The 12,523-nt window shown below is 37.7% G+C and overlaps 1 protein-coding gene across 1 annotated transcript; it reads left to right on the plus strand.

The window, feature by feature from the left end:
* Nucleotides 1–2,066: 2,066 nt before the first annotated feature.
* On the plus strand, nt 2,067–7,494 carry C1D (C1D nuclear receptor corepressor). Its single transcript, XM_010163149.1, has 4 exons — nt 2,067–2,217; nt 3,571–3,637; nt 4,105–4,160; nt 7,017–7,494. The coding sequence occupies exons 1-4, from the start codon at nt 2,071–2,073 to the stop codon at nt 7,191–7,193; spliced, it is 447 nt and encodes a 148-aa protein (XP_010161451.1). The 5' UTR covers nt 2,067–2,070; the 3' UTR covers nt 7,194–7,494.
* Nucleotides 7,495–12,523: the final 5,029 nt, after the last annotated feature.

Raw genomic sequence — 12,523 nt, forward strand, 5'->3', positions numbered from 1 at the left:
AGGAGTTTGGCAGTGGGTTTTTTTTTTCCCTGCAGTTGCTGGTGCTGGATGCCCTGATAAAGAGAGAGAGAAAGTTGGAATTTATCGGTATGTTCATGCACGTCCATCAAATTAAGACCATAGCAGATTAAGTATTGTAGTGATGGTAAGCTCTGTAGATGATGGTTGGATTGGATTACACCTCTCTCCCTGTATGTCTAAATGTATACTGACAGATACCTTCTAACCAGACTTAACTGTATTAATGGTCGAGAAAATCTAGTTTCTTCTGTAGCTTTGAGTTTGGGTTTTGGTTTTTGGTTTTTTTTTTGTGCTGTATTATATGACTAAAAGTTAACAACAAACAATGTTTCTGGACTCTTTTAATCAGTGTAACAAGGGTGATTATAATACAGGTGGCCAGAGCAGAATGAAATGCAAACAATACTATCGTTAATGGCAAAAACAATTGTATTGGTATTTTGCCTTTCTATGGGCAGCATTTTGTAGGTCCAGCTCAGTTTTCTTGCTTAGGTCTGTTGCAGCTGACTGAAACAGTATTTATATGTGTGAGTTACATGCTGGGGTAGGGAGGGGACCTTCAACATGTCATGGTTAGCATTGTGATTCTGTACTCAGTCTGAAAAACAGCTCTGACCAGGATGAAAAGTCATGCAGCTGAGTAGGATTATAATTCTAAACTATGCAAACAGCAGCAGTGAAACTGGGCTTGTTAACTGCCCGATCGTATTTCTGGAATCATGCTGGTGTGGTTGAAACTAGAGTTGCAGACAAGCTTGAGTAGCTCCACACTGTTTTTCCTCCCAATCTCAATCCTGTTTGACCTCCAGGAGACAATATAAATAAAAAGAAACCTCTCTCACACGTACCACGCTCTTGCCAGGAAAAGGGAAAGATCAAATCTTTATCTAAAACAAACTCCAGTGATGTGACAGCTGTTTGCTGTTTCCTTGCTGTTTGCACTGGCTGTGTGGCTTAGTGCTCACAGATCAAATTTTCAAAGTGCATTTTCTCCAGTTTATGTTCCTGCTTGTCTGTACTCGGCGGCTGGGTAGTGGGATTATCACACTCATCCTAAGCAGGAAGGACTGCAGTGGTCCAGGTGCTCCCACTGCTCTTGATGCAGCTCACCAAATGGGCAGGAAAATGATGGATTTCTTCCACTCTTACAATGTTCAAAAGTTGTTGCTCAATCAGTAGAAGCTGTAGAAAGTAACATAGCTTTGAGCAACAGTAACTCCCTAAGAGAATATGTGTTTTATGATTTGAGAGAAATTAAAGATACCGATTGTAAGCTGGCAGCCAGATGGCCTGGCAGTAGCCATGCCATGTTACCATGAGTGCTGGGATCAAAAAAGGAGTGCCTTGGGATTTTTCACATCTTTGCTTATCTCATGGTTGCTGTGCATCGATGCGTCTATACAAGATTTCCAAAGTATTCTGAAATCCCCAAATCAACTCAGCTTTTTTAGTGTTGTATCACAGACTGCAATACCCCATAGAGAATTCAGAAAACTGGATACAGGGTTCACAAGAAGAATTTCTTAGACGAGCTACTAAATTGAGCATTGGAAGATGGAACTGACCCTGACATAACTGATGCTGCGTAACTGCTTTAAAGCTGAAGTAATGTCTGTTCCTAAGACAGGCTGAAGCCATATCTCGTGGTTTTGTTGTTGTTGCGGTTTTTTTAGTGTCCTGCCTGTTGCTTGGTGTAGCTCTTTATATACTGTGATTTATAGAGCACTTCTTTTAAACAAGCAAATAATTTCTTTCTATCGCAGACCATAAAAGCTAAATACTGGTTTGGGACTGCTATGAGAAGAGGTACTACAGGCGTGTCGTTTGTTATGCTCCTTCATGCCGTTTTGCACAGCAGTTAGGAGATATCCCTGACATGATAAGACCTTTACTTTCTCACTACTGACATTACCTGCTAGAACTCTACAGAAGCAGGCAGTTCTCATAATGTTTAGCGAATGAATGCTAATGCTTTGTATTGTAAAATAAGTCTTTTGACTCTGTAGGGACTTAATGAAAAGGATTATTAGTTTTGTTTCCTCGTTCCAGATGGAAATGTCAGAAGATGATATGAATATGGAAGAATACCCCACTGAAATTCATGATTATCTTGCAGCATTTGAAAAATCTCTTGGTTCTGTAGATGAGATGCTGAAGACAATGATGTCAGTTTCCAGGAGTGAGCTTGTCCAAAAGGTAAATAATCTTCCTTTTGACAACCTTTTTGTTATTAACACAGGAATACCTGGGAACCCCAACTGAAATAAAAGGGTCTGTTAGGCTGGCCACTGCACAGAGAATAGCAAATAAGACGCTTACTGGCCTTGATACCTAATATTTGAAATTCTTACATTTCTAAGATATCTAGACAATCTTACATGCTGAACAATGCCACAGATGCTCTTCCAAGCTGAAAAGTGATGATCCTACCAGTGAGTCATTTAGGCAGAGGACATTCTAGCTTATTCCTGACCTTCCTTAAAGTGCATGCGCAGTACTCTTTCAGAATGGAGAGGACATTCACATTTTTATTGTCAGACCTTTTCACAACAAACTTAATGGAACTTGGTATAACCAGAAGGATGGAAAGGTGAATTGGCAGCAGTGAGAACTGATCTGGTTGTGGAAGTCTAGACTTGCAGAACCTGGTGCTTGACAAACAGAGCTGTCTCCTCCAGCTATGTTATAAGCACGAGTCTGTAAAACGTGGATTTTTTTCAGGGCACGAAGACAGGGCAAGGTACTGCCTGAAGACACCACACAGGCCTCTATATCTTTTAACATTTAAAGCCTAACATGTAATTTCTTTCTTTAGGGCAAGGAAAAGCCAGCACATGAGGGAACCTCTTTATCCTCTGAGGATTTCTAACACAAACATATTATGAAGAAAACAGTCTTGACAACACCGATCTTTTGACATCGTATCCATGTTAGAACTAGTGAGCTGTACAATGATGTTATCAGAGTTTCTGGAAATCCTACAGGACTAAAATAATAAATTGACTTTGACAGTTGAGGGGAAAAAAACCCTCATTACCTTTTTTCTTCCTTTGCTTTACAGCTCTAAGTATTCCAGCATGCATTGAACACACAGTCTACCATGTGTAGTGTTAATGTCCATTGATTGTCTGTAGCATACTATATTCACATTTCAACTTCTGCCTTCTCAGGAATTTTTTTTTTCCTTTGATTGATAACAACAACTATTTTGAATTAAGTTTCTGTGGAAAAATAGGGACTTATTTTTGACTATGGGAATAGCAGTCTAAGAGCTATGTGTCAAGGAGATTTTTGTGCTTTTGGCCGTATGGGACTGTGGCATTTAACATCAGGCTGGTAAAATGACATGAATAATTGCAGAGGAGAGAATGGTTCTGTGCTGGCATGGAAATAGGTGTAGACATGGTCTCAGTGAAACTGTGGTGCAAAAATGTGCTAATTCAGTGAGAATTTACAAATTTCATTCACAATTATAAAATGTGCATATTACTAAATTCTGTGTGCATCTTGCTTAAAAATGTGCAAATGTGGTGGTTTTTTTCATTCTAGTTAGAACCTCTTGAGCAAGCAAAGCTGGATTTGGTTTCGGTGTACACGTTAAATTCAATGTTCTGGGGTAAGTATGTGGTAGGACGAAAAGACAGTATTTATGATTGCCATCTGAACACCTTCTAGACAGCTGCAAACATTAAATAATCTTATTTCGCAGCCAAATAATTAGGAACACGTAATTACTCCTAGGACTCAAATTATTGCTATTGTAGGGTAAATGATGTTGAAACTCCAAATCAAAACCTGATAATTACAAAAGCTGACTTTGTACATGCATGAGGATGTTTCTGGTTTTTTCTTGGCAACCTTTTCTGTCCTTCTAAGGACAGAAGGTTTAACCACGTTAGATTTTTTGCTTTTAACTGCAATATTTGGTTATAGTAGTTTGTCAGATACTGTCAGTACAGTTAACTCCAATTCTCATTAATGGCTTTGTGTGGAAACCGCAGTTTTCCTGTGCGACTGATTGACTGGGTCCTCAGTCATCACAGCCTCCCATTTAAAAAAAAACCCCATGTTTTCTTCTTGTAGTATACTTGGCTACTCAAGGAATCAATCCAAAGGAACACCCAGTGAAACAAGAACTGGTAAGATTCTTACATCGCATCACTGCAATATTTTACTTGCTCAGGACAGTTAACTCCTACAGAAGTAAAAAAATGTTTATATGTATTTTTAAAACGGGTATGTTGCCATAATGGCACGCATATGGTATGTGGTGTTATCTAACTGTGCATATGCCCTGCTGGGCTCTCTAAATTAAGGAAATCATATTTTTAGTTCCAAACAGTACTGTTTAAAGCAAAGTTGTAGAGTCTGCTGAAATTAGAAAAGAACAACAAGATGAATGGTGTCATCTGTTCTCCCACCTTTGTTTGAGAATTGGATTCTGAACAGAGCAGCTTTTCACTTGTATCTGTTAAATGGAAAAATGTTGTATGTCTGATAATTTTTAACTTCCAGTATGGCATTTTTTTCTTATAAATACTTGGAATCATGTTAATCTCTGAGGCTGCCTTTTCCTTACTTTTGTATGACTCTAAAAGTATAGTGTGGTTGATTTACTAGTGAAGTCGGGAAAGAGCCCCCCTCCCCCTTCCAAGTCCTCCATTAATTCATTTTCTCAGCAGTAAAGAATCCAGTTCAGCAACAAAGCTAAAAGCTTTTTTGGCACCAGTTGTATGTGTATTGTCCAGTAATTCTGCATTAGTGACATATTTACAACCTATAATAAATCTTTTAGGTTTGTCTTTATATTCCATTTAGATGCATGACTACAGTATAGAAGGCCGGCTATCTTGAAAATTCTGCTGACTTAAAAAATCAAATCATTTAGCCTGAAGAAAAAATAGAAATCAAAACCTATAGCTACACGGTTTAATTCCTGTATAAATGAAAATACTAATGTGGGCAATCGTAGAATACTTAGCTTAAACGTAATCCTTACATAACCAGTGGAACGGAAGAGAGGACTGAAAAATGTGGAAAGCTAGCCTGAGTAACAAGAATACTTCTATTTTTAATTTTGTGGGGTTTTCAGTAGTCTAGACTGTATCACATTAAAAAATGGATCAGTTAGTGTTTCATGAGCTTTCAGCCTGTTTCTTGTTCCTCCTATATTATATAGTGTCTGAATATTGTGTTAATTCAGTGATAGTAAAAAATAACTTTTATCTCTTCGGCTGTGGATATTTTCTGCTGTTATTTTACTTCACAATTGCCAATTGTTTTAACTCTGAAGAATGAGTGAATTATGAGAGGCTAGATTCTTAGCGAGCTCTCTTTTCCTTTTACAAGTATCAAGGTGAATGAATGCACATTCCTTCCTTCCAAGAGCATTATGATGTTCTTACTAATGTGGAAAGGGAATAAAGACTGTCAGTCACAATTGTTTTGTTTTTAGAATTGCTCTCCTTGTGAACATACAGGGAATACACAGAGATTCAAACTGCATTAATAAAACTCACATTCAAGCTATCAGAGTTCATTTTGTCACGGTGACATTTGTCAGCTCCCTTTTCCCATGTTGATACGTGGAGGTTTGCCATCTGTTCTCATTAGCCATCTCAGTTGCTAAAGAAATATTAGAGTCCATAATGATTTCAGACCCTGGAAAGCTTTCCTCATTCAAGCTATGTTTGATAATGAAGGACTGGCCAACTTCTTGACAAATCAGTTGCCTATAATGGTCACTGAAAACTGAAAATCAGTTCTGCAGTGTAGGTCTTGTAACTTTCGTTCCAGATTCAAAAAGCTGTCAATGGCTGTGTGAGAAATGTGTGGATTGCAGAATATCAACTTTTATTTAGTAAGCAGGATCCATAAATGTTCTGTTAATCCAAATGGATTGTTTGGGTATCAGGTAGAGCACTATATATGTGTATATATATATATATGTGTTACTGTTGTTTGTATTACAGTAACACCTAAAGGCCCTAGAGTTGAAGGCCATATTAGGCTATGAAATCTATCAACCAAACTTTTTTGTATTTTACAGAATTACTGTAAGTATCTTCTCTAGTCAGTGAAGAGAAGCAGGCACTTAACAGAGGGTGATTCTCAGCCGAGAGGGGTTCAGTTACCCTCACAAAGGAATTTTCTCTATTGATTGCAGAAGTAGATGAGGATGAGTGGGCACATAAAGGAGACTGTTAGGCTGGGAGGGTGTACTTCGGTGGGGCTGAATCCAAGCCATACTGTGTTCAAAAAAAGCTCTAGACACCAAATGACTATGGTAGGCTAAGATGGCAAGAAAGTATCCCCTTGCTTTATGGAACAGCAGTGGAAACAGGCTTTTTTGTTATTTATGATCATAAAAGGAAATTCTGGTACAGCTGGCTTAAATAGGTTCATGGATAAGCCCCCTTGACCATTTCAGGATCTGAACCACAAACTTCTGTGCAGTTGCATGTGTATTTCTTGTAAGATCCTTGATTTTGTGTAAGGTGCTTTTTGGCTTTGCTTGGACATGCTGAGTTTTCTTTTTCTTTTTTTTCATAGACAATAGTCAGACAGTGTAAGACAGTATAATTCATCTATAAATATTCAAATATCTAAATATTATTTTGCCATCTTTATGTAGGCCAAACTCCAAATTGAGTTCAGTATTTTGTTTTCTAACTTTGCCTGCAAGAACAATTCTCATCTCGCTGTAAATTAGATGGAGTCTTCACCTCTGTGGGACTCCATGTTCCTATTATGGTGGATGTCATGCAAATATTAGTATGGCAGGTACCTGCAATGGAAAATCTGCTAAAGGGGAAGGGAAGCCTCAGGTTTGCAAGGAGCCTGGTGTATATTTATTTAAATGATGCTATTTTCCTAGGTATTACAGTTATAGAAAGGTACTGTGTGGAGAGCTTCTACTCACTGATTTTATTTTAGCAACAATCTTAGGAGAATGGTGTGAAATATATTTTTCCTTTTTTTTTTTTCCTTCCTAGGAGAGAATAAGAACATACATGAACAAGGTCAAAGAAATAGCAGACAAGAAAAAGGCATCCAAACTTGATAAAGGAGCTGCTTCTAGATTTGTAAGAAATGCACTCTGGGAACCAAATGCTGAAAATGAACATACCTCCAAAACTCCTGCGAAAGGCAAAAAGAGAAAGATGGACTAAATTTTTGTTTCCCCTTATACAAATGAGAGACACCTAGAACTTATTTTTAACTTTGTTTTGCATACTGTATGCATCTTGGAGAGGTGCTGTATAACAACATCTTAAGTTATACTTCAGAATTTTACAGGATTGTCTTTTGTCCACAACACTTGTCACTGAGGTAATCACATTATATGTATATCTGAAAGTGCCATTTGATGAGAGAGAAGTAACATTATTCAAATAATAATAACCTGACATAAGTAGTGATGTTTTATAAGTAGTGATGTTTTATAAGTAGTGATGTTTTGCTCATAATGCTGAATAATTCTTTTTTTTAAAAACTGCTGAGTAATTGTTGCTTTTTTATATGTACTTAATCTCCTGAATATTAAAAGTCTCAAACAATACTATTCAGTCTGTGGTCTTTATGCAAGAGCCATGTTTACTTTCCGATTCCATCGCTGTATGAAATGCTGTATTTGTAGAGTTTTTGTAAGGTTTATTCACTGTGTTAAACTGTTTCCTTTTCAGCTTCTGAACTTGAACGTAAGCCATATTCCCTTACTTCTGTGGCCTCTGAGAAAACCGAGCTTCGAGGGCCAGAAGCAAACAGCCTGGATTCCCTTCTAAGCCACTGTGTCTAGTCAATGGGAAAAAACAGATATTCCCAAAGGGCAATTTGTAGGGTCCGAAACAAGGAGCAGACTGGGGACAGCTATTATCACACAGCATATGCAGGAACTTGATTGGAATTTTGCCTGCAGTGCCGATCCCTTACCGCTGACGTTGTGACAGAGAGAAATGTACTCTGAGGTGGTAGGAGTGTGGTCATCTGTTGTGAATTCTCAAATCTTCATCCAGGAAAAAAGTCTGGTGCAGTAAAAACTGCTGCTCTGTTTTGCAAAGATTCTATTTGTTTTCCTAAAATTAAGAAGCATAGTTGTTTAAGAGAACTGATGTGTTGGTTTCTTCAGAACCTCACTAGTTCATTTTACAATACAGTGCAAAGCAAAACTCAATTATCTGCCCCAAAGCTGTTTAACAATTAGTTGTAAAATAACAACTTATGAAGGAAAAATGAAGAGTTTGGTTCACCAAAATGCAGTTTGGGTAACAGTCTACAAAACTGGTTGGGAAATATTGTTAGTGTGAAAGACTAAATGGTAAGAACAAACAAATCCAGTATACTGCAAGCTGAATGATGTACAGTGGGTGGTTACTGTCCTTGCAGAGTTGTACTGCATCATGTGGTGCAAAATATGGGCTGAATCGAATTAGGTGCTAAAATGAAGGTTCTCTTGTCATCGACTATCTAAAAATATATATTTGAAAGTAAAAGTTCAATACACTGACAAGTTTATTAAACTCAGAATTGTTGCATATCTCTAGAAAACTTTTCAGTGACTGGTATGACTTGTTTATGATGAACTCCTTGAATAAATAGCAATTCCTTCAACCTAGCTAACAAGAGAACTTGCTTTTCTATATGTTCACGTAGGTACCCAACTTCGCTGCCTCAAGTCTGCGGGACTGTTCATGTGAGTATGCGTGTCAAAGGCAAACCTTTGCCAGCTGAAAGCTAAAGTGAGGATGCTTTATTTCTACAGGTTGATGTCATAGGTATGCCAAATGAAAGATGTGTTGGACTCAGGAGTCGGTTTTTGTGTGATTAAGGTTAAAAATGCAAAAGACCCAAAGTGTGTTCTTGACCAAAGACAGCAATACTCAAGTAAAGCAGTTCTCTTGGCATGCTCAGGAGATTTCGACAGTTTATTTGGAAGTCTGTGTGTCCTGTCTTGTACCTCTTTCAACCCGATACTGCAGATGATAGCTGTGGACTAGCACAGACAGACTTCTGGACTCTGTGTGGATGTGGAGGTCTGCATGTGCAAAGCAGGGGATACAAAATGTTAATCTCAAACCCATCGATTTAAACAAAGAAGAAAGGCCAGGTGTCCTGTGAACTAACTGGGAAGACAATGGGATAGAAGTGGTCTGAAGTGGCACAAGCCACAAGCACTTTAATGCAGAGATTTTCTGGGAGATAACGTCTTCTACTTGGAGAGGCATTGTCTTGAGGAAAGGAGCAGTGCAGCTGGTATTTACATGCAGTGCTGTTAATTAAAAGGGAATTGAAGGACATTTCCATTACATGGTTTTCCTCTTAAGCTTCAATTATAGCTTTTGTTTTAAAAGGGTAATTTCTGAAAAGGATCATAATTCATTGTCCAGTAAAGTACACAGGTTTCATTGGTAAATGTTTAAACAAGAATAATGCAAGGCTATTAGCTAAGACTTACTGAGGCAGAAGTCCATCTGGTATAATTAATTATATACAGGTATTTGGCATTTGTGATAGGGCAGTTTACACAGATGTAACAAGTGCAACTTTGTAAATTTATTTTTTTTTTTAAGGCTTGTATCATTCAGTTTGGCTGTTCACAGCCTGGACTTGTAGCTTTTCTAACACAGAACAACCCAGAAAAATGCCCCACAAACGAAGAAGCATTAATCATGTGCTTGTTATTCACTAACAGCTCTATCAGAAAGAGATTTGAAATACAAGATCATGAGTGCTAGGTGGTTTTTATATCACCGAAGTGTTCTTGGAACATCTAGACTTCAGGATGGGTATTTAACTTTACTGAGGTCTCAAACTATGAAATGACTTTACTGAACATTGTTCGTGAAAGTTCCTCCCTGGAAAAGCTCCATGAATATTGGAATAAAAAAATAACAACTTTCCTGCCTCAAAATAGGAGGCTAGCAAGAAGAACATTTCTTGCAGTGGCTGTGTGCATATGTCTGGATGAGCCATAGTTTGTAGAATGGTTCTAGAGGGCCTGAAAGGGAAGGAGAACATTTGGGAGACTTCTGGTCTCCTTGCTGTATATGCTAAATATGGTACAGAAATACCAATTCTGCATTAGTTATTGCCAATATAATGCAAAGAGTTGCTATTATAATAGCAAAAATTATTAGTACTAGTGAATTAAAATATTAATGAAGTTAAGATCTTTAAAGAGAACATTAAGGTGTGTGTGATACCTTCCTGCTTTGCCTTGATTTTGCCATAAATATATTATGGGTGAATTAATATTAGTTAGACATGCCAGCTAAGAGAAGCACTAACAAAATTGCCGCTTCGGAGAATGTTTTTAACTCATACAATGACAAAATCTTGTAAAACTCTAATTGTGGTAGAAATATACATGTAGTTGGACTGACTAGAGGCTAATTGATGTCTAAATTAGAGTGTTTTTTGTTCAGGTTTTTAAGTTGAAAGTGAAAATAGTATTTATTTTGTTAAAGATTGTGTTTTGATACGTGTATTTAATGTGTTACCTGTTATTGGAACTGTTCTTACTTTCTAGTCTTCACACCAAGAAAAGTGATGAGGTTGGTAAGAGCATGTGAAGTTAGCAGCTATGACTAGAATTTGATAGAAGGTTGCATGGGGAATTTTCCAAGCTTACAAAAAAAACAAAAAACCTTCAAAGAGAAATTAAAACACAGCTCAGGATTTTAAGCCCCACTAGTGTTAGTATTAAATAGCTACATTAAAATAGTAAACAGGACTTGGGGGCATCTGGGAAGCTCTGTGCTTGGCAAAATTTGGAGGTTATTAGATAGTAGGGACTTGACTCACTGACTTTAAAGTCAACAGGAGACTTTCCACTTGGTCCTCAAGGACTTTGGCCCTTGAATTAGTGTGGCTTCATTGAACTGCTACAGCTGGACAGGGAAAGTCTCAGTTATCAAATCAATGGCTCAGGACTTTGTAGTAGATGTCTGGCCCACTATTCAGTGTTTTTTCAGTCAGTGCATTGTCTTTTTCTTAGATGCATCTTTAAATGTCTAATGAAAGATTTCCTCCCCACACACACCTATGCTTCTCAAAAAAAATACTGCAGGGAGAAAACTCCATGTCCCAGCCATGTAAAGAGACTTTTACCATTACAAAATGGGCATCTTTGACCTGAGAAACTAGGACTTGTCCCAGCTGTGTGAAGTTTCTTCAGATCTACTCCTAGAAAACCTCTTTCTCTGACAGAGAGTTTACTGTAGCTGCAAACAAAGGAAGAATCTTACTAGAACTTGAATTCCCACCCTTATAAATGCTAGCATGAGTCAACACATCACTGGTACTCATTTCTACTCCTTCAGTACTTTTATTGTTGGAGAACTGCATCCTCAAGAGTGTATGTTTTATTAAGTCATCCTATTTTTTCCTGGCCTTAAAAATCAATAACTAGCATGAAGCTTTGTCAAAGTATTAATGCTGCAGTTTCATTGGAAATCTCCTCCAAACATAGTTATCTGGAATGATACAAGTTAAACAAACTTAATTCTCTCACAATTAAGAATTTTCGTGGATTTAAGAGGGTAGACTGAAATTCACTTTTTAACTGTGGTGCTGGGACCATTACCAATGTAAAGGGAAATCCCGGTTTCCACAGTAAATGGCATACTTTGCCTGTGGATCGATGAAGACCTGGTTCTGCAGCCCCAGAAGAGGAGACCTTGGTTACTTGGATTAAAGCCTCTGTCAGCTGTTGGCCACAGGAAGGCTTTTGGGAGTTGCGAGCAGCAAACTCCCATCTGTAACTGGAAACACAGGTGGAGGTATATTGGTATAAATGGCATTCTGTGGCACAGGGTTCTTTCTGGCAAGATCTCACTGAACTTCCGACACAATTCAGGCAGATTCTCTTTTACTGAAAGCAACTGCAAAACCTCCTTATACCTAGGAAAAAACTTTCCTCTGTTTAACATCGCTACAAGCTGGGACATGTGCCAAACAATCCATAAAAAAAATGAAACAACTTGATCAGAATGTAGTTTCTTCTATCAGACATGTCTGGCTACTACTGTAGAGCTGTGTTAGAGGGTTTAAGTGTAAGGAAACAACAACAAACTACTTCTGATGCAAATCAGAAATTGAAAAAAAAAATTAACTTCAGCTAAACAGTGACATGCAAATCAGAATATATTTGGAGAAATGATCATGAGGCTTTGCAGAGATGTTCTGTATCTCCAAAAGAATAAATCAGACAAACTTCAAGCCAAAAAAAACTTTGCAACTTAAGAGGGAAAAAATAATTGAACCTGCTTGCATCCCAAACGTGGGCAAGTTATTCCTTTGTCAGAAACTGAGGTGTAAAGATGCCAAAACAGGGCACTAGTTAAAAAGACTATGTATGTTTCTTAGTTAGAAGTTTACTTGCCAGTGATTAAAAAAAAAGTGTTAGGCTACAGCAATTTAGGGGAAATAATACAGAAAGTAAATAATGCAATTTGTCATTTTAGAATTATACGTGACACATATTAGGAAAAAATGCATTAAC

Source organism: Antrostomus carolinensis, unplaced genomic scaffold, assembly GCF_000700745.2.
Source record: "Antrostomus carolinensis isolate BGI_N321 unplaced genomic scaffold, ASM70074v2 scaffold22092, whole genome shotgun sequence".
NCBI classification, from domain to species: Eukaryota; Metazoa; Chordata; class Aves; order Caprimulgiformes; family Caprimulgidae; genus Antrostomus; species Antrostomus carolinensis.

What these genes read in the sequence shown, in the direction of transcription:
- C1D (XM_010163149.1), top strand. Translation starts at nt 2,071, where the DNA reads ATGGAAATGTCAGAAGATGATATGAATATGGAAGAATACCCCACTGAA. An exon ending in GTTAAATTCAATGTTCTGGG is followed by an intron (nt 3,638 to 4,104) that starts GTAAGTATGTGG and finishes TTCTTCTTGTAG; the next exon opens with TATACTTGGCTACTCAAGGA. An exon ending in ACCCAGTGAAACAAGAACTG is followed by an intron (nt 4,161 to 7,016) that starts GTAAGATTCTTA and finishes TTTCCTTCCTAG; the next exon opens with GAGAGAATAAGAACATACAT.